Source organism: Paramormyrops kingsleyae, chromosome 1 (assembly GCF_048594095.1).
Source record: "Paramormyrops kingsleyae isolate MSU_618 chromosome 1, PKINGS_0.4, whole genome shotgun sequence".
Classification (NCBI taxonomy): domain Eukaryota; kingdom Metazoa; phylum Chordata; class Actinopteri; order Osteoglossiformes; family Mormyridae; genus Paramormyrops; species Paramormyrops kingsleyae.
In genome coordinates, this window is record NC_132797.1 from 69,478,420 (window position 1) to 69,500,165 (window position 21,746).

General features: G+C 43.4%; 1 protein-coding gene and 1 long non-coding RNA gene across 6 annotated transcripts in view; one reads left to right on the forward strand and one right to left on the reverse strand.

The window, feature by feature from the left end:
• fgf14 (fibroblast growth factor 14) overlaps positions 1–21,746 on the forward strand; it is a 131,317-nt gene that overhangs the window by 7,974 nt on the left and 101,597 nt on the right. Inside the window, exons 1-2 of one of the 5 annotated variants that reach the window (XM_023815714.2) lie at positions 11,243–11,606; positions 12,112–12,176. The exons of 2 other annotated variants lie outside the window; for them this stretch is intronic. In XM_023815714.2, coding sequence (XP_023671482.1) covers positions 12,125–12,176 — 52 coding nt within the window. In that variant the 5' untranslated portion in view covers positions 11,243–11,606; positions 12,112–12,124. Of the gene's footprint in view, positions 1–2,069; positions 2,131–11,242; positions 12,177–21,746 lie in introns of those variants that run through there. 2 more of the 5 variants (XM_023815624.2, XM_023815480.2) reach the window with 2 other exon arrangements.
• On the reverse strand, positions 770–11,309 carry LOC111846085 (uncharacterized). Its single transcript, XR_002838819.2, has 2 exons — positions 10,991–11,309; positions 770–1,490 (listed from the first exon to the last, which is right to left on the reverse strand). It is a non-coding gene; the product is annotated as an uncharacterized lncRNA (long non-coding RNA).

The following is a 21,746-nucleotide window of genomic DNA, read 5'->3' on the forward strand; positions in this document are numbered from 1 at the left end:
CCCAGAACGCGTACAAAACAAGGTGCTGAAAACACTATATGAATTTTTAAGAATAAATCTAAACTAATAAAGGACATGAAATACCATGTAAATTAAAATACATGCTTATTTTATTTTTTCTTTTGTTATTTTATGTTATGTTTATATCTTTGTTAACATTTGGATATATTAAACCTGATTGTTGGTTACCACCCAAATTAAAAGTTAAAATTAAAGAAGGGTCGAGAATCTTTACACACAGGAGAGGTATCAGCTTGGTGTTGGTCTAATGGTAACAATGTTATGTGAGATTTCTTTGTTTCATCCTTAAAATAATGAACTAGAGGTATTCTCATTGGGAAGAAGGAGATTATTTTCAGATGATGTTCCTGGTGCTGTAGATCTTATGCACAGTCTTCTGAAACATCTCCTCTTAACTTGTGTTAGTTACAGAGCTTTTAACAGAACTTAAGACAATAGGTGATGTTTGTTCACAGTCAGTCAGGCACCACAAGATAATGAGATCAGGATTCAGAAGATAATACTGAACGTTATGGATTGTCTGGCCTTTTGGCATCCTGATTGCTCAGTCCTATGGTTGCTGCAAGTGTATTTATGTAGCATAGCACCTTGTCATTTGAACAACAGGTGTGGACTGGGCAGTACCCTAATAACGCACGCTGTAGCTGTGGTGTTACACAGTAATGTAATAAAATCCTACAGATCCCACAGTGGACGCCTTGGGGATATGGAGAGCTTACGTCATACGCACACAAAATTATGTGTACTGTAAATTAGTAGTAGTTTTACTTGTGTAGTTTTCACATTTCTTACATTATATTCACTCAATCGGGGATTAACAATTAAAAGTCCCTCCCCCAAACTCAGCTTTATCAAAAGCATGCAATTTCACACGGGTCAGTGATAAATGGAAGTGAGCATTCAGTATTAAAGGACAAAAGCCCCTTGGGGTAACATTACCCAAGTAAGACGCAGGAACGTGGATGGTCAGCTGACACACACACAAACGGCTACAGTCTTGCACTGTAGGAGGAAATTATTAATCCGGAAAACGAAAGCTTGAACAGGAATCAGTTCCATGTGTACACGTGGGACAAGCACAGGCACACATTACATTCAATAAACTCCCAAATCCCAATCGTAAATGAATAATTCCCACATATATATATAAAATCTCTTGAATCTCCCAGAGTCCTGCTGTGCTGATGTCCATGACTAAAGGCAGGTGACAGTAATGAGGCTGATGCAGAATCTGGACAAAACAAAGTATGAAATGAAAAGGATGGATGTATGCTCTTCCATGGATAAGTACGGATGCAAGTATATTTATCTCATCTAAGGTCACATCTGTTATGCAATGGCATTTTCTCTCACGGCTGGCTCTGTGGGTAGCACGTCTATCTCACACTTCCAGGGCTGAGGAATCAAAATCAACCGTCACTTTTTTTTTAATGTTCTCCAAGGGTCTCCTCTGGTCATCTGGTTTCCATCTGCAGGCCAAAAACATGGGGTTAGGTAATTTAGCACCTATGAATTGTTTATAATGTCTGAGTATACATGGGCACCGTGCAATGGACTGCCATCCCGTCCAGCGTATTCCTCAAGCTATTACCGTATACTTCCTAGAATAGGCTCCAGGGTCTCTGTGACCCTATACTGGATAAATAATTGGAAGATATATGGATGGATTTTCTCTCATCAGAATGTAGCACCATCGATGATGAAAGCATAGCACTCTTTTTCTCTAGGGGTTGCAGCTGTAAATAGACAGAAGCTGCTTCTTTTCTCTTGTTCAATTTCTTTGTTATCTGTTCATATTCTCATCAGCTCTGCGTGTATTCTTTTATATAGTAAGATTATATATACACAATAGCAATCATTTTGTGCTGACAGTAGTTTTATTCAAATCCAGTCTTAATTCCAGAACATAGTTCTTTACATTGCAGAGCATGTTAAATAAAATTAGTTTGGAGTTTTTTTGAAGGCCAAATTATACATGGGAATATTGTTAGTGAATAATATTTGTGCTGGAACATATAAAGCCAAGCAGTGTCTGTCTTTCCTCACAGCTTTTCTCTCAGTGTGTTCATTGCAGAAGTGCTGAGCTTCAGGTCACCATAGCCAGCAAAGGTAAGTCTCACTGCATTTTTAATCCAATCTGCGCAACCAGCCAAGGAAAAGTATTTAATAGATCATAGGAATTCATGTGAACGCTCCGTTTGCATAGTGCACCTGCTCACTGTCTGACCTGTTCTGAGGGAATCATTCCTACTTTAAGGAAAATATACTGCAAATGTAATTAAGTAGTTTCTCCTTCAAAATTGAATAAGATAATAGTGCATGCATGCTCGTGTGTGGGTTTTGCAGTTTCTTTGCAGGCAAGTATCCATACAAATAAAGGACCTGCATTGTCTGTTAAAAAAAAAAGGGAAAAATAAACTCACTTTATAATGAAAAAATTTAGAATTTCAGTTTGAGTTTCAGTTTTGCTGAAATGGTGATTACTATATTATAAAGAGTAGAAAGCATGTTAAGTTTAATCAAAGCCTGATTAGGAACCACAAGAGTGACAAAATATAACCAGTCAATGCTATACAGACAGGACACATAAGAAAAAGAAATATTAGATAGATATTTTACCTCTAACTCTGTCACATGGGTTGACAAGTTTCCATATTGAGAAAATTATAGAGCATGGGACCCATCATTATTCATCTTTGGAAATTGGAGGATGTACAGGAAACAATTGCTGTTATACACCCTCACTCCCTAACAGAGGAGTTAAGTTCAGGTCCAGAAAGTACAAATCCAGACCAAGGTTTTGTTTCAACCAACCAGTTGAGCATAAAGAGTCAGTCAGAGTACTCTGCTGGTTGGTTGAGGGGAAAAAAAAAAAACGTGGACTGGATTTGAACTTTTTGGGTCTGAACCTTCCCACCTCTGCTCCCTAGCATGCGAATTGTATTTTGATATCTTGTTTGGTAAATGGCTGTACTTTTTCCTCTGCCGAACTGTGAAAGTACGCTATTTAAAGTGTGTTAAATTGTAGGGAACGAGCCATCTACCATATCTGCGGTCGTCTTCCTTTCTCTACCAACACTTGGATGGCACCTACTAATGAGTCTCCAGGGTCATTTTTATATATAATTGTATTAAAAACATTTCGAAAAGCTTTGGAAAATAGAGACATATTCTATAATTGAAACAAAAATGTTTTGATGATTTTCAAAATCAGAGTATGAGATTTGAAATTTGTACATGGGTAACACATTTTTCCTTCCTCTTAAAGAAAATGAATTGTCTTTGTGATCTGGCCTTAATTCCTAGATGATAATCTAATAATCATCAATAATACAGCTATGAAAAAGGCAGAAGGTCTGTGAACTACATTACTGGGGCTACAGTACTGTACCGTAAGAAACCACCATAGTTTCATAACTAAAGGCAATCAGTTTGCACAAAAATGTATCCTGTCCTGCAAAAGCTTTCTACATCAGAATAGTACAATACTACAAAATACTACAATATACATCTTTATATTATATTCAGTTTTACAGTAATAATTTTTTCAGCCAATGTCAAATCATTCAGATTATATTATGTATATGAACCTGATTTTCTAATATTACACTGGCATTACCAACAGGTCAGGAAGGGAGAAACTGCTCCTACTACAGAATATTTTAATTATTCCTAACACAGCCGTCAGACGATATCGTCCAGGGCACAATAAGGGTTTAGATTACACACAAACAGATCAATAAAAAGGCTGAGCTATGCAGAATGGCAGATATACTGCAGCATTTGGGGACGCTGTGTGGCTCGGTGGGTGAGTGTCTGTGATTGGACGGCTGCCGGTTCCCATCCTGTGCCTGGCAGCGTGATTCGCTCTCTTTTGTGTCTGAACATCTCATAGGAGGGTAAGGTGGAAAATGTGAAAACTGTAGGAAAAATACACAATGTACCTGTACAAATAGCAAATAGAGTATTATCCTACAGTGCACTATTGCAGGGCTTGCTTGGGTTTACATCAGACCAGTGTTTGTCCATGATACTGTATCATTGCAATGCGGAAATTCAGTAAATACTACTCTTTTCAATGTTTCCTCACATTTACTCCCAGAACATTGTTCTGCATCATCTTACAATAGAATAATGTCTTTCCAGACAATCCAAACAAAGTTTAGCTCTGTAAATTTACAGTAATTTTACAAACAAGTCACGTTTTGTACATACGTTTTTTCATGTTTCACTGAAATACTGTATACATGACTCTCAATATATTTTGAAATATTGACCTGACCAACTTAAATTATGTGTATTTTTAAATAGTGCAAGGATATTGTCACGCTCGCGGGTAGAGCAGGCAGGAAGCAGGCGAGCGTAGCCAGGTAGTCAGGGTAACGGGGTTTAATAGAAGGCAGACGTACAAGCACGGACACCAACGGACACTACACAATGACTGATCTGGGGATAACTGACTCTGACAAGGACTAAATACACTAGACAAGCCACGGACAACAAGCCACAGGTTAGAACAATCAGGGCAAAACAGGAGGTAATGAGGTGGGCGTGGCACACATCGGGAGCGGACGGAGCGGGGCGTGACATAACCCCCCCCCAAAGGCGCGCCCACCGGGCGCGCCCGAGAGGAGGCGACGGACGGGACGAGGGAACAAGACCTGAAAGACAAAAAGCAAAAACCATCAACGAGACCAGGGAAACAGGACCGAAACACAAAACAGAAACAAGGACGAGAAGAAGGACAGGACGCGACAGAGGACGGGGAACACAGACAGGCAGAGAGAAAAAGGAGACACAAAGGGGACACCCACAGGCGACACGAAGGGGCCAGGAGTGCACAGAGGAGGAACAGAGGGACCAGGAACAAAGACAGGCGGAACGAAAGGGCCAGGAGGGAACGGAGGAGGAACAAAGGGCGCCCGAAGGAACCCAGGCGGGCGACGGGCAGCGGCCGGAGGGGCCGCAGGGGAGAGGGAAAAGGGAGCAGGAGGGGACCACCCAGGGGCCAAGGGAACGGGACGAGGGAGTGACGGAGGGGACACGGAGGGAGCAGGAGGGAACACCAGGGAAGGCAGGCAGGAGGGGGAAGCCGCGGCAGGCGGAGGCGCAGCCGGAGCCGGCGAAGGCGCCGTCCGACGCCAAGCCGGAGCAGGGGGGCCCGGAGGCGGCCGACAAGGAGCCGGAGGCGGGACCGAGGACCGGCACCGAGGATCCAGGGGGGGACCCGGCGGCGACCGCCGACCCCGAGGCGCAGGACCCGCAGGCAGCCACCGAGCCACAGCCAGGGGCCGAACGGGCGAGCCAGGGGGCAGGGAGGGCGGGACCCGGGTCCTACGCCTATGTCCTTGTCCCTTGCTGGAGACGGAGAGTCGGGGTCCTGGGGGGCATCGGCCTTGCCGGGGTAATGGCGAGGGAGTCAGGGCCTCAGGCGGGGCAGCCAGAGCTGCGGGCAGGACTGGGGAAGCGGCCTCAGGCAGGGCCGCGGGCAGTTCGGGAGAGGCGGCCTCAGGCAGGGCCGCGGGCATGTGTCCAGCAGGGGGCGCCTCGGTGCGTGTGGGTGCAGGCGGAGGCGGCACCGGGACCTCAGACGCAGCTGCTGGCACCACCAGCACGTGGCCAACAGGGGGCGCCGCAGCAGGCACCACCAGCACGTGGCCAACAGGGGGCGCCGCAGCAGGCACCACCAGCACGTGGCCAACAGGGGGCGCAACCGCGGCGTGCACCTCAGGTAGAACGGAGGCAGCTGCAGGCGTGCGACCTGCAGGGGCCGCCTGGGCAGGCGCCTCGGGCTTCCGGTCAGCAGGGGGCGCCTCGGCGGGCGCCGCCAGCACGCGACCAGCAGGGAGCGCCACAGCGGGCGCCGCCATCACACGGCCAGCAGGGGGCGCAACCGCGGCCACCTCGGGCAGTTCAGGCACCGGCAGGACAGGCAAGACGGGCAGGTCAAGAGCCGGCAGGACGGGCGAGACGGGCAGGTCAGGTGCCGGCAGAACGGGCGAGACGGGCAGTTCAGGTGCCGGCAGAACGGGCGAGACGGGCAGTTCAGGTGCCGGCAGAACGGGCGAGACGGGCAGTTCAGGTGCCGGCAGAACGGGCGAGACAGGCAGTTCAGGTGCCGGCAGAACGGGCGAGACAGGCAGTTCAGGTGCCGGCAGAACGGGCGAGACAGGCAGTTCAAGCGCCGGCAGGACAGGCAAAACAGGTAGTTCAGGCGCCGGCAGGACAGGCAACACAGGTAGTTCGGGTGCCGGCAGAACGGGTAAGACGAGCGCCGCCGTCTCGTGGTCAGCAGGGGGCGCCTCGGCGGGCGCAGCCTCCACGCGGCCAGCAGGGGGCGCCTCGGCGGGCGCAGCCTCCACGCGTCCAGCAGGGGCCGCCTCGGCGGGCGCAGCCTTCACGCGGCCAGCAGGGGGCGCCGCCATCACGCAGCCTGCAGGGGGCACCTCGGCGGGTGCCGCCTCCACGCGGCCAGCAGGGGGCGCCTCGGCGGGCGCAGCCTCCACGCGGCCAGCAGGGGGCGCCTCGGCGGGCGCAGCCTCCACGCGGCCAGCAGGGGGCGCCTCGGCGGGCGCAGCCTCCACGCGGCCAGCAGGGGGCGCCTCGGCGGGCGCAGCCTCCCCGCGGCCAGCCACCGGGACTGCAGGCAAGCCAGGCGGGTCAGATGGGACAGACGGGTCAGGCAGGACAGGCGGTGCCGCTGACAAAGCGGCGGAAGCTACAGCAGGCGGTGCCGTAGGCAGAGCGGCGGCAGCTGCAGCAGGGAAGACAGGCAGGACGGGCAGGTCGAGCGGTGCTGCAGGCAGATCGGCGGCGGCAGCAGACAGCGCAGCCGCGGGCAGATCGGCGGCGGCAGCAGGCAGCGCAGCCGCGGGCAGATCGGCGGCGGCAGCAGGCAGCGCAGCCGCGGGCAGATCGGCGGCGGCAGCAGGCAGCGCAGCCGCGGGCAGATCGGCGGCGGCAGCAGGCAGCGCAGCCGCGGGCAGATCGGCGACAGCAACCGCAGCAGCAGGTGGTGCCGCGGGCAGAGCGGCGGCATCAGCAGCAAGCGGTGCCGCGGGCAGAGCGGCGGCATCAGCAGCAAGCGGTGCCGCGGGCAGAGCGGCGGAAGCTACAGCAGGCGGTGCCGCAGGCATCGCGGCGGCTGCAGCAGGATCCGGAACATGCAGGTCCGGAGGCGGCAGGAGGGGTGCCGAGCGCGTAGGCGCCTTCCCTTTAAGGGCTCTCGGGACCCGGGGAATAGCGTCTCTTACGGCGCGGATACCTCCGACGCCCAGACGCTCCAGCCGGTAGTAATACGCCTCCAACGGCGGTGGCTTTTCCGGGTGGAGGCTGGTCAGGCGGATAGCGGCGGTGTCATCCCAGGCGGGGAGGAGAGAGCAGGCTCCCAGGTAGAGCGAGGGAGTCGCCTCCTGCTTGTCCTCTCCCGGCTCGGTGAGCCGGCGCTGTAGCCGACGGAGGCATTTCCGGGCTTTCGTCAGCGGGTAATGCTGTCCGGGCGGGCGCTCCTCTTGGAGCAGGTCCCGGCCCCGGCTAGCCAGCTCCAAGGCTACCGGGTCCTCCAGGACCTCTGGCTGGGATTGCCAATACACGAAGGTTTGCAGCAGTCCGAGCCGGTGGTGCTCGGACTGCTGCTTCGTGCTTTCGCGGAGATCAGTCATTCTGTCACGCTCGCGGGTAGAGCAGGCAGGAAGCAGGCGAGCGTAGCCAGGTAGTCAGGGTAACGGGGTTTAATAGAAGGCAGACGTACAAGCACGGACACCAACGGACACTACACAATGACTGATCTGGGGATAACTGACTCTGACAAGGACTAAATACACTAGACAAGCCACGGACAACAAGCCACAGGTTAGAACAATCAGGGCAAAACAGGAGGTAATGAGGTGGGCGTGGCACACATCGGGAGCGGACGGAGCGGGGCGTGACAGATATGAATCACACAATTTTGTCAATGTCTTAAAAATGTTGAGCTAAAACAATCTGCACATGCAGCCCGTACAGTGATGTGCTGCCATACAGCTCAAGTAAAACCAACAGCTGGTGTTTTGAGTCTTAATCAAACAGGGAGACAGAACAACTTCCCAGATTTTCTGTAACAATTCCAAGCCATGAGACGACCCTGATATAAAGAGAGCTTATAGGTTTGTGGATTATTTTATGCATTGATGTGGATAAATCTTTCACATACAGATTTTCTGAAGGTTATTGTGTCTGTTGTTAATTACACCACTTCTGCAGGATTGAAGTTTGTCTATAGCTCATCCTAGGAAGCAGAAGGTAGGAGACTCCCTGGATGAAATATGAGCCCATCTCATGGCAGATACACACTATGGACATCTGAGACAATTCACCTTATGGTTTGTCTTTGAACTGTGAGAATTCAAGATATGAGAAGGATGTGGATGTTTCAGGAGAGGAGTGTGGTCAGGGAACAAGCCTCTCTAATCAACATTGGGGGCATAAAGTACGTCTTTGCTTTGTGAGAGGGAAACTCGGAGCAGTGGTCCAGGGTTTTATTGAGCGAGAACTATTTTTGTATGTTTGCTTGATTTGACCACATGTTTGTGTGCTAGTGTGACCTATCAAATTCTCCATTATAATTAACAGTCTCTGCATCTTGTAGATGTTTACCATCCAGAAGGAGAAGTTCATTCATACTATATTACTTGGATGAAACGTTTACATTTTTAATTTAGTGGACAGTTTGATCCAAAATGACCACCATTTTTTTTTCTTCTTCTTTTTCTTTTGAGAAAACAGGGTCAGACAGTTCCTGGAGCAATCTGGCACACGGCTACAATGATTCAATTACTTGGCATCCTAACCCATTGAGCCACACCAGCCCCAAATACAGATACGAATATGGGGAGAACACATAGGCAGAGCCAGGAACAGTAACTGAACCCTCAGTCCTGGAGGTGCGAGTGTACAGCACAAATGCTGCAAGGCAACACATGAGTCACTGAAGCACTTTAAACCACTTATATCGCAATTGAAGTAGCTCTGTGTATACTATCAGTTAAATTGTAATCAATGTACCCACCAAAGTACTATAAATATATAAATGTGTGTGTGTGTGTATGTATATAAGTCTATAACATTTTTTTAAGTATCTAAATACTGTGACAGTATACTGAAGTATCCTAAAAAAAAAAGACTGCCACAGAGCACAGTTGTTTTCGAGATTCTGATCTTGGGGGGTTTGCAGGGAATAACCCATATTCTCAAAGGTGTGCTCAGTACTATCTACCGTGACTAACAAGACAGCCATTATTCCCAGATGTGGCTGCCAATTTAGGTTACGCCAAAACCTGGGAGAGGTCTTATAGCAGAGTTCCACGGCAGCGTCTCTAGTCCATTACAAAAAACACATTACCATATGAAAGTATGCCTACTGTATATTCCATTGATACAAAACAGACCCTTACTACATATTAACATGTTGTACATAAAAAACAGGATATTTAATATGCACCTCTTATTTCCTGTTTGTCTCATTAGGACTTTAATTTCACGAATCCCTTTAAATATCTTACAGTCTGCTTTTAGTAATGCCGACAGACAACAAATAATAGTGGCAGCCTTCAGAATCCAATAATTCTGTGGTTTTGCTCAAATATTGTGATGATCCGGAATAAATAATACAACCGCAAAGTGCCTTGGTGGATGTGGAGCAGCGGATCATGAACAGAGCAGCCTTAAGCAACAGAAGCAGGTCTGGTCACCTTTGGGGAGTTAGATCATTATGTATATATACATACATTAGATCAGTGTTACTCAAACCCGCCCTCGGGGATCCCCAGAGCCCGACTTCCAGGAAATTGGGAGAGAACAAAGACGTGGACCGCCTGGAGGTCCCCAAGGAATGGTGTGAGAAACACTGTAACTGATTTCACCTGACCGTCCAATCCAGTTATGGTTGAGCCAAATTAGGTTTGAGAACTGTAACAGCTTTGATACATAATATACGTAGTAAGTGAAAATAATGACAAAACAGAAACCTTTTGTCAGTGTTTTGGATAGATATTCTAATATAGCAGCAGCTCATGGCCTTACATGGGCATGTTCATTTAATGCCAACAAGCATTTAATACTCCTTTATATCTCACCATTATATGGCATTACCATTTAAGTGGTTTAACACGTCCAGTGGGTATATATTAAGCCCTAGGACTAACAGTAAGGGGAAATAAGACTACTAGGAAGTAAGGACTTGGTCCCAGTAAAATCTCCATATATTAACTAGGGTAAACATCGTACTAGACTGCTGAAGGTTCTGCGATTTGTTTTACCTTCAGATTAACCTTCTCACAATTAACAGTGGGAGACGAGGTACTTGGGACTTCACAAATGTCAAGAATATGTGTAGGATTTTCACATTTTAATAAAATGTTTATCTAGGTCTGCAGTATAGAACATGATTATAGATAAGCTACTCACTAGGGCCAAATTACACGCAGGAAAAAAAGGCATTCGTAGACTAATCACTACTTTTACCCGCATGTAATGTAAGCCAACATTTAAAACGTTTTAAAACGCGAATAACATTTATTTTTACGTTGGCGTCATTATACTAACTAGGATAATATTGCACAGTTACATGCATATCTTTCTTCAGAGTCTAGTTTGTCATGCTCATCAAACGTTTTGCGCATCAAACGTTTTGCGCACTTTACTAGAGGAACACCACATAATCTATACAGGCCTGACCTAAAGGCACTTTCTTCTAAAAGGCGTATATAGACACCTGTACGACAGACACAATGTGTTGGCAGATATTATCACTTTTTTCCTCCCTAAAGCTCTCTTGTAAGGATGTTTCTTTCACTGGGGAAAGATCCGTCGCTATTGCAGACATGCTGTAGGCTATTCTGAACATACCCCGTCAATGCAGGCTAAAAATAGAAAAAAATGGAAAGCAAACTTGTTGAATTGCAGTGAGGAACGCCTGACATCAGCATATTACCTTAGTGCTTCGACACAGTTTTGATGCGGTGAGTCTCTGAACAGCAGCAGTTTGCGGTGCTGTGCGGTTCGGTCCCCCCCAACCCCCCGTGTTGGATGCGTGAAAAATTGCTGGCCGTGAACGAAAATCATCACTGATCTGCTGTCTCACGAATGTCGATTATATCGCTCCGAATTAAACAAATGATGCACTGCACCGACACCTCACATTCATTCATCATATCTATGACAATATTTTGTCTCTCCCTGTAACGCCAAAGCGTCTCATTTGTGACGGTGCTCAAACCACGTGTTTACGTAATGGAAAGCCAATCTTTCAATTCAACCCCTCCTCCACATCTATTTTCTAATACATAGATCTAAAGGAAAAAGCTTTATACATGCAAATGGTATCCCGGACGCAGCGCACTTTTGGAAGAAACGGGGATTTCGTCGCTCTGATTTTACTAATAAGAAAAGCAGAAAGCGGGGGAATAGCGCAAAAGAAAGCATTCGGATACCCATCTGGATTTTAAAAGGAATGATACATTTTTTGTCCATCAAACGTTGATTTTTTAAAACAATGAAGAAGGAGGTTATAGGAAATTAACCTCGACTATCGACTTTGAAGCGAACAGGTTTGATGTGGTTATGTTACGTTGTGGCTACCGTTGCGGTCTTTGCCTGGGATGAAACCTTTCTTGGCTTTTGATGCTGTGCAGTTCCACCCTTCCTTAGAGTGATGTACTAACAGCAATGCTTTTTCTTCGGAAATCCAATGCGTTTTAATGTTTTTTTCGCATTGCTTCTGTTTGTCTATTGGCTGCACTTCTTCTGCCCGACACATGCTATTTATAAAGTATATTTTGTATTATTGACTACCTAGGGTGGTACCACAATTTATATACAGCTGGAAAAAAATAACCTTCGTTGAGAAGTCTTGTAATATATTTTATCACGTGAACAAAGCGCAGAGAATTGGAATATTACATATTTTTCTATGGTACTATTGGTAGTCTTGTCCAGGAGAACTGATCCAATTGTATTATTATGCAATCGCAAGGATCTCTTCTTTATCAGGGTGTCTAAGCTGCTGGATTGCTCATCCCCCAAATCAATGTGGTTTCTTTGGAACATTTTCAGCAAAGGAACGCATATGCTGCAGTGTCTTTGTGGCAAGAGTCTTAAGAAAAACAAGAACCCAAGTGGTAAGCCCTAAGTGCCTTGATTTATTTCTCGAGGACTGCTCTGTTTCACATTGTTTATTGCAATGGTGCGACATCTGCAATTATATGTGTGCAGTAACTAAATGTAGGGGAACGGGGGGGGGGGGGGGTAAGTTATTGTATAGTGTCCGTGTTGGCAAACCAGACGCGTTTCAACCTTGCAGCCAAAAAAAAAAAAAAAAACGTCGTGCAACACTAAAGCAACGTTAATGGTTGTGCTTCTAACTTTTTTGCCCACTGGGCCCAGCACTACGCTAGTATATCACTTTCTGACGTTATGAAGAGGTTAGAAGGATACAGGTTTTGTCGGTTTGTAGGCTTTTCAATATCCTAGCAGCCGCTGCACCGGCATTTCTCCCCGCGCCACTTCTCAGTGTGTTTCATGGAAGCAGACTGTACGGTCAGGCATAGAATATATGCTTTTGTGTGTCTGGGTTTATGCATTCCTACATCTTTGAATACATGACACATTAACATACAGAATAAATCATTATCAGTCTTATGATTATCACCTGGGGTTTATTTTCTATAAATACGAGAAATGCCCTGGTATGATATCTGATCTACAATTTTGCATGCAGTTGTGTTATGACAGATTTCTTTCATTTCATTTCATTTCTGCATTTAATTTGAGTGGAGGCTGTAGCATGAACAGTGATATGTCATGAATTGCAATATATTTAAGGGCTCATATACCAATTAAATCATTATTATTAATAAAATTGTATTTTTTCCCAAAACATTTAGAAATTTTCGTTTTAAGAGGTTAATTGAAAATATATAGGCTATTGCAAAAGCTTAATGGATTATTACTCAGTGTTAGATCAAAAGTGAATACTCTAAATTGGTGGCTTGGAAGTAAAAATGCTTCTTTTTCGGCATTGGTACTGCAGTGTAGTAGATCACAGCTATTTTGCATTGCTGACACCGCATGACTGATGAGGAAAAACATTTGCCGTCCAGTCGAACTTAAATTGTGTGAAGGCAACTAGCCGTATTTAGCAGAAGCTACCAAAGATAACAAGACGAAGGAAGCAACTGTATGAATTTTAGTAGGACCGTTCTCAAAGAAATATACTGCAGTGAAACACTAAGTTCCAGAAGTAGCACTCCAGGAATATACCACCAATTCAGAGCAATAAAATGACATCTCAGAAGAAAATTGGTTACATTATTACAGTTAACTTCATATTATACAACAAAATCATCTTAAGTGCATTGTGAAAATGTATCATCCGATATAATGTAGCATTTAGGTAAAAAGTAAAGCTTATTGGTAATACTGGTAACATTTCAAATTATCATGATTGTAATTTAACCGGAGTTTGGCTTCAATGTTGATAAATAGATGATTTAAGTGAACTGAATAATAAGCAGTATAATAAGCAGTAACCAGTTCCAGATAGCACCTTTTATCATATAAATTTGCTTGAATGACACATTTTTGAATAATTCTCATCCTGGATTGTCATCGATACCTATGACATGCTAAGATTCAGAAGACAAGCCTGTAACTTTTCTCGATTTCAATAACAGAAGCGTGTGCTCTGAAATGACCGTACCCTGCCAAAGCATAGTATTGTGTTATTTTGCAGAGCTTTATTCTAACTGATAGGTTGTTGGACATCATCTGTGTCAAAACAGTTGTGGAACTGTTGCGTATTTTTAGCGGTGCTGCTTTCTCCCCAGCTGAAGTGTGAAGTCTGGGAGCTGGTTTGCTATTCCAGCAGATGGCAATTTCTGATAGCCTGGTTGTCTAATTTTTCCCTGACAGAGACCAAGTCAAGTATTGACTGTGCAGTTTTTAAGGGCTTTTGGTGATGTATTTGTAAATATGGGCCTGGTTTCAACTGACTGAACAAAAGTGAATGTCAAAAAACGGTATTCCCTGAAATTCAGAAATTTAGTCCATATGGAAATGAAATATTTAAGGGACAAATTATGTGTTTTTATATTAATGGAAAAATAAGGATAGACGTACTTGGCTCTCTTGCTTCGGAAATATACACACTGACAAACTTGCCGTACTTTTAAAGGATATTTCTAATGTTTTAGACTAGAATCCAGAATGGATGGATGTTACATGTAGATGTGTGGGATGATCTGCTATGTTAATGTGAGAATAGATATAGTCAGTGTCAGTTGTTCTGTTGCGTTGGGGTTTTCTGTCATATGATCATAATTGTTTACTAGTAGAACTTCTATGGAGAAGCACATGACCTGAAATTTGGTGCCAGTGTAAAACCTAATCAGTATGTCCATAGAGAACTGAAATTATCCATCTGTCTTTAAAGTGACATGTAACACCTTTTGCTGAGGTAGTACCCAGAGATGGACATTTCAGCTCCAGAAAGTAAAAATCCAGACCAGGATTTTATTTCAACCAAGCAGCTGAGCATAAAGAGTCACAGTCATATAGTACTCAAGTCGTTGGTTGAAACAAAACCCTGGTCTGGATTTTTTACTTTCTGGGCCTGAAATGAACCTAAAAAGTAACTTGTTTTATCTATTGCAGTCTGTGTGTGGGGGGCCCAGTTGGCTATGCAGGAAAGAATTGTGTCCTTGCCATTTGAAAGCTAAAATGATTGATTTTTGCAGAATTAATTAAAAACAAATATATATTCATATAAATGATATTCATCTATAAAGATAAATATACTCAGAAGAATTAGAGAAGGTACAATTACTTGACCACACTTTAACCTTTCAGTAGTAAAAACGAAATTATAAAACTCATTTTGATTCATATCACTGCATATTAAACTGTTTTTTTCTGTTTGAAATAGAGCAATTTCCATTGAGGCACAATGTCATGAAATATGTATGAAAATAAACATCTATCTAGTAGGTAATCAAGGTGTAACCGATATGCAGACATAGTTATTATATGCAAATTTTAAGTGGTTCAGGGGTTTGGCTTCAGTGTAGATTAATTGAGGAGTAAATTTCATTTGATTCTACAGGTGGAATGAGTAATTTGCAGTAGCTGTTTGCAGCCCCAGGGTTTTAGGTAAATTGGTTAGTAGGACACGTTTTTATTTGAGTAATTTTGGTCCTGGTTAGTCATAAATACATAATATATTAAAACGAAGAGAATATAACGTTTGTTGTTTCCTCAATTTTGTTCATTGCTATGGGAAAAATGCCTGTTAGGAAAGTATTGTATTATTTTGTACTTTATTCTTGAATACTTCATTCTAACTGATGCATTGTTAGAAATCATATATTTCATGTAAAACAGATGTGGAGAAATTGTGTCTTTTTAAAAGTCTGATTTAAACCCCATGACCACCACAAATCTAGCCATTCTGATACTTAATTATGTTGTTTCATTTTTTTTTTATACCGTCCTGAAGAGTTATATAAAGAATGTTTTGCACAATGATTTTATTTTTTTGTAAAATAGCTTCTTTTGAAACATTAGTTTTCAGTATAAAACTGAAATAGTGACATATTCCATATAACAAGTCTAATCATTTATTGTTGTGGATATTTCTCCAGTGGCACCTATAGAAATCGGTGTAAGATTAATAGTTTGCACTCTGCCGCCTTTTATATTTCACGGCTCAGATACTAGCTATGCTATATATTATTTAAAATTCAGTGTTTTTCCATTGAGACAAACAAAGGTAGAAGGCTGGTTATAGTGCTTTTATTTTATGTGCTATTTATTAATATGTTTGTTCATTTGTTTTCTATACCACCTGTCCTGTCCAGGGTCACAGAGTCTAACCTGGAAACAACAGGTGCAAAGCAGGGCGTAACCCCGGATACCCACACAAACAGGCTGGCAGCTCCAGTTCACCTTGGCATGTTTTCTTTAGACTGTGGGTGGTAAACCAGAGAACCCAGAGGAAACCCCCACAGGAAGAATATGCAAACTCCACGCACATAGAGCTAGGGTAGGAAATGGAACCCTGATCTTCAGAGGCTTGTGGGAACCACACTAACCAGTAGTCTAACCTACTGTATACGAAAGTCCTAGCTTCAGTGCCTTGAATAGTCAGGAACCGCCTTACCTTGGCAATGTTTTGCAACTGTAGCACACACCTCTGTTACCGCAGTATGCAGAAATACAAGATCCTCTGATCTGTTTTATGTGTTTGCCGAACACACACACAGTAATGTTGTTAGCAGCATTAGCTGTTTGACAGAGTGAGGGGAAACAAAGAAACTTGGGTAACTGTGCAGGTCTTGATGCCCATGTTTATTGTGGAGTTTAATCTGCACTCTCTGTGTATAAATATGACCATTGCCACAACTGTATTTTCCCAGCTACAACATTTTAATCTGAAATCCAGAATAAATTCTTCTTCCTTATAACTTCTTCTTTTGTTAGGGCTTTTAAATGAAACCTTATTAAATTTGATCTTGCATATCATACACACTTCGCATGTTTTTTTTTTTTTGTTTAAGTGGTGATTATTATAAGAGCATGGGTGCACTACTGGTAAGAATAGGGGAAGTCGTAAAAACGCGACTCGGGATGAGCATATAATTAAGTTGATTAGGTAATTAAGATGTTGTGTGGAATGAGCTCCAGAAGCTTCTCACCCGCTGTTAAAGTGGCAAACTCAAGCTATCCTGTTTCTACATGTTGGCCCTGGACCACTGTGCCTCGTCTCCCCAGTCCTTTGATCCGAAGATTTGCTGCTTGGTTCACAACCTCTGGCACTTTTATATGTGAAATGCTGAAAATAACCACAGACCAGGTTCTCCAGCGAGATGCAGTGTGTGGCTCAGGATCCGCGCCTGTGGTCAGTGTGCTGGTTCGTGCCCGGCCTCGGCACGTCTGCAGGTCCTTCAGCAAGGTCCTTAACCCCCAGCTCCCTGCGTGCCGCAACAGGTGGCTGCCCTTTGTGGGCTGCTTGTTCTCACCTACAGAAGGCAAGTTTGTGGAGGTGAAAAGAGAATTTCCCCACAGGGATTAATAAAAGTATCTATAATTTTATGTCCATTTCTTAACAATCAATATACAGTACCTTCCGGAATCCACCCATCCATCCATCCATCCTGTAACCACTTCCCCTGTTCCAGTACCGCACTGTGCACCATGCTGGGGTATTCCCTGCATGGGATGTTCGTTTCCAGAATTTATTAATCCTTTGAATTCAAGAAGGGCTTCCTGCATAGATAGCCATTAACCTTTTATACCTAAGAAAATATTCGAACCTTGCATAGAATTGCTTAAACGCAGTGGAAATAACGGTGTCCTTCACATTCTTCAGACTACATGTGGTCGAGGAGCACACTTTCATAATGGAATCAACAAATTGTGGGGGTGGTGAAAGATATTTTTGAATGATACTTTTGCAACATTCCAACTCATGTTTTTTCACTACTACTGTAGCCATGTAAATTATATTTGCTGAAATTGTATTTATTGAAAGTAAGGTGAGGCTTGGGTGATATTTATTAGCATGCTTCTTGGGGCCTAAGTGAAGTGTCTCTTGGGAATTGGTGTGTATGTACTGTATGGTTGTGAACTTACGCGTGTTCAGGCCTGGCAGCCTGGCTGCAGAGTTGCGTCCGGGTGGAAGCTGCCTATCACAACAGGACTCCAGGGGATGGATGTTGACTTTGAAGTTGAGTTTTGCACCTACTTCAACACTAAGGAAGGACATCTACTCCATTCACTTAGCTTCAAAAGCTGGAGCAGATGCACTGATGTAGACTGATACAAGGCTCAGATGAGAGGATTTGCTCACCATTGTGAAAAAGCACATGGTGACTGTCTTTGAACTCGCTGATTTCTCTTATTGACTTTACAATGCAATATATATCATAGTTGAATCTCTTTAATTCATCAGTCTATCCTGGGTGATGTTGGAGTCCCTTTACAATAATATACAATATAAATATAATAAGTGGATAGAGACAGGTTGTTTTAATTTCACATCTTGCCCTGATGTAGGCATGTCAAGTAAGAATAAACCAAAACTGGGCCAATATATTAATTAAAACCAATGACTTGCAATGTATTTGATCTCCTGCAGTGAATCTTTTCTAGTCTTTTGGTGCATTAAAAACAATTGGTGTTACCATTTATCACAGATTCTGTATCAGTATTGATGTTAAACATTTAGAGTAAATATAGCACTGTGATATATGTTTCCTTTCAGTTCAGTTTGGTCATTGTCAAGACAAATCCTAAGTTAATGGCAATGTGTAAAAAAATAAATACGAAGCACAACAATGAAGCGACAGGACAGACACGAAAAATGAAAGCTTTTGTTTTGAAAAAATTACTTAAAGTGCATTATTCAAAGGTGTGTAGAATGCAATTCATATTAATTTACGAATGCCTGGAATCAACAACATTGTGCACAGTTTTGTTCATTAAAACTTTTACTAGAATCTACTGTTATTTTGTTATCATATAAACTCAACAGATGGGTCTCAAAATATTACATGACATTACCTAGTAAGTGTTGAATACATTATATAGTAACAGAGACAGTAAAGAATTAAAAATGTTTTTCATTTCTCTGAATTGATTAATACCTTTATTTTCTATTCATTCATCATTCATTATAACTAAAATAGTACTTAAGCTTTTTTCATCAACTACAAGAAGCTCCTTTTTTGCAATAGAACTGGTGTGTCCTGGACTGGGGACAGGATTAATGAGGTAGATGTCCAAAGAAAGCCATAGAAAGTCCTCTAGAGGAGGACAGATCCAGTTTCCATGTCAAACTGCATAATTAAATTGTATGTTATTGTTTTCCAAAATAAATTTGACTTCCTTGATTTTAATATAGTCATCGTTCTGCAAGCTGGTAAGAAACAGCCTTTGTTAGTACTAGTGAAATCTAATGTTGGCTTTACAGAATGTGCTGGACATTTCCTGACTCTTGATTCATCCTCCCTCTGTCGTATTGTAGCTTTGCGTTGGTTGTTAAAAAAAAAAGGTGCTTTGATCCAAATGTGAAAACCCAGGATGATTTCACTTCTTCGACGACGCAACCAAGCTGCCTCTGTACTTCTGAGTGTGATGATGCTATTATACAAGAGTAGGAAACATAGGTGACATTTTGGGTGCTATTCTAGGGGAGAAATTATTAAACTATATACTCAGTTCTTCCGTCAGTGTATGCTATCTTACTTAGGTTGATACTATAAGATTAGTGTGCTTTTTCCCCATTAATACATATAATTCCTTAGGCCAGTGGTGCCCAAATCATCCACAACCTCCAACCCCTCTCCCACGATCAGTAAAATCCACCCACCTGTCCATCCATCCATCCATCCATCCATCCATCCATCCACCCTGGTTCAGTAAAATATACTGTCGCCTCTGTCGCTCTCCCTGTAAAAAAAGGTTGGAGACCACAGTTTAAAGCATGTTGTTATACCTAACTATCTTTGGTATAATTAGCTGCATTTGAATAATATACAGACAAGCAGAAGTCTGTATTATTAGCAACAGGCTACAGGTGAATGAAGAAGCTTTTCTCCTGACCTCACCTAACCCTGTGACATCCATGTGCTCCCTGCACCTTGCTGCTTTTAACCTGTTTCACTCCGAAGAAAAGCTAAAACCGAAACTTGATCTGGGCGTTTGCCTCTTCCATTGAAAGCAGACAATGTGGTTCATTAGCTGGTCAATCAGTGTGATTGTGTATAAATGTGTAATGAATGTGGCAAATAGTCGCAAGCGTGGGGTCTGTAAATTTCATTTAACAGAAAACTTTCACCGAAAAGAGCTTCCTTTTTTAGGTTGAGAAGAAACCAAAACATTGCCCCAGAAAAGTCCTGGACAATTACTTTAAGGTCAGTGGAGGACATGTTTGTTTGCAGTATTCATGGCTTCACTGCGCTCCAGTGATGCAGTGATGCAGGGAAGACGGGCTGCTGTCGGTGGTATTAAACTTCTTGGTTGGGATGGTGCTGAAAGGACAACTGTCCCAACACACTCTGCTGATGGGTGACTCTCCTTCCGATAGCACGAAGTGACAGGCCTGTGTAGGGTTGGCAGGTGGCCCAGGCAAACCTGCCATTTGTTGGGGGCACCATACCACTAGGGGTGCACTGGAAGGGTTATAAAAGTATTGCGCAATTGCCTTGTGCCGATATCCTGGTGCAGTGTCAGTCATGGGGTTTTCATCAATCTGCATACTTGAAGGTTGAACTTGTTTGATGTCATCTTCCATTGGAGAAGTACAGTTCCAATACTCAAGAACAGAATTACGGTGGATGGTAAAAAATCCCTGGATGTCATTCTTGCCAATCCCTAAATATCACAGATACATCAGCTACACCCTCACCAACGAGAACAACCCACTGATTCATTGAATGCCAAGTTTGTTCTTGGGAGGCAAGTTAGCAGGAACACCAATAATGCAAATATGTTCTTTGTGTTCTAGGTATTGATAAACAGCCAAGGTAATGGAGTACTCTGATCGTGTGAATGCAAGCAAGTCAAGTATGGCTTCACTGTCAAACCATCATATTCATTACACTGCGTATGGTGATGTGAAATAACGTGTAAAGCATAAAAGCAAAATAAATAAAATGTTATTGAAGCAAGCAATATAAAAAGAGAAAAGATACCATTGTATGTGACCCATAGACATGGAGAGCAAAATAGCTGTGAGCCACCCGCTGTCCATTACGAGGATATCGTTAATTATGTTTTTACAAGTGTCGTAATAACGAAGAAAGACCTAATACCGAAGTGACTAGAAATCTGGAATTTGAATTTATTTCTGGCTGGGTATAAAAACTGCAGAGGGAAAGTGTGAACGAAATATTTCAGTGTTTTCACGAGTAAGTACAAGTATAAATCTGCCTGCTTATTATTTATCATATATTATTGTTATTTATTATCTTATTTTCATCATGTCATTGTAAAGTTTTAACGTTGCAGTGCTGTGTCAGTTGTTGTTATTGCAACATTTCTGGTATGATTGCACATAAGTGAATGTGTTTTAAAGGTAAATTGCTGATTGATTTATTTCATCTCTGGATGTGCAGCTTTCATTTAGGTGAAGGGACCGTCTGAGTTGTTTCTTTTTGTGTTTCTCTCTTGATGCTTGTGCAGAGATCCAGACTAACTTTTCCAGTGCTACCAGCTTTCTCAACTGGTCACACCAGCACATGATTTGGTCGCGCCCTTCTTCTTGGTGCAGCATTGTATTAATCAATGACCTTGCGTGCTAATGAATAGTTGTCCTAATTTGCATTCCATAGTTTTTGCATTGATGAAAGATTGACAGTGACTCGAGACTTGACACAGTTACTGTATTTGCAAAATATTTTAATATGAACATTAACTTTAATAATTTAACTGATCAGCACTTGGGTCTGTCTCTGGGTCTCTCTTCGGATTCTCTCTGTCCCCAGCTTCCTCCTTTTTTTCTGTTTTTTTTTTTTTTAAGTGCATTTTGTGTGATTTCAGATGCAGCCATAGAGTATCATGCAGCAGATGAGAAACTTTGCACCAACATGGCGGATGATGGCCATTGCGTAGTGTGTGTGCTACAGTGTGACGTCATCTCCAACCCTCCTTTTCTTGGTTCGGAGGGGGTTTTTGCTGGGGGTGCTTGATTA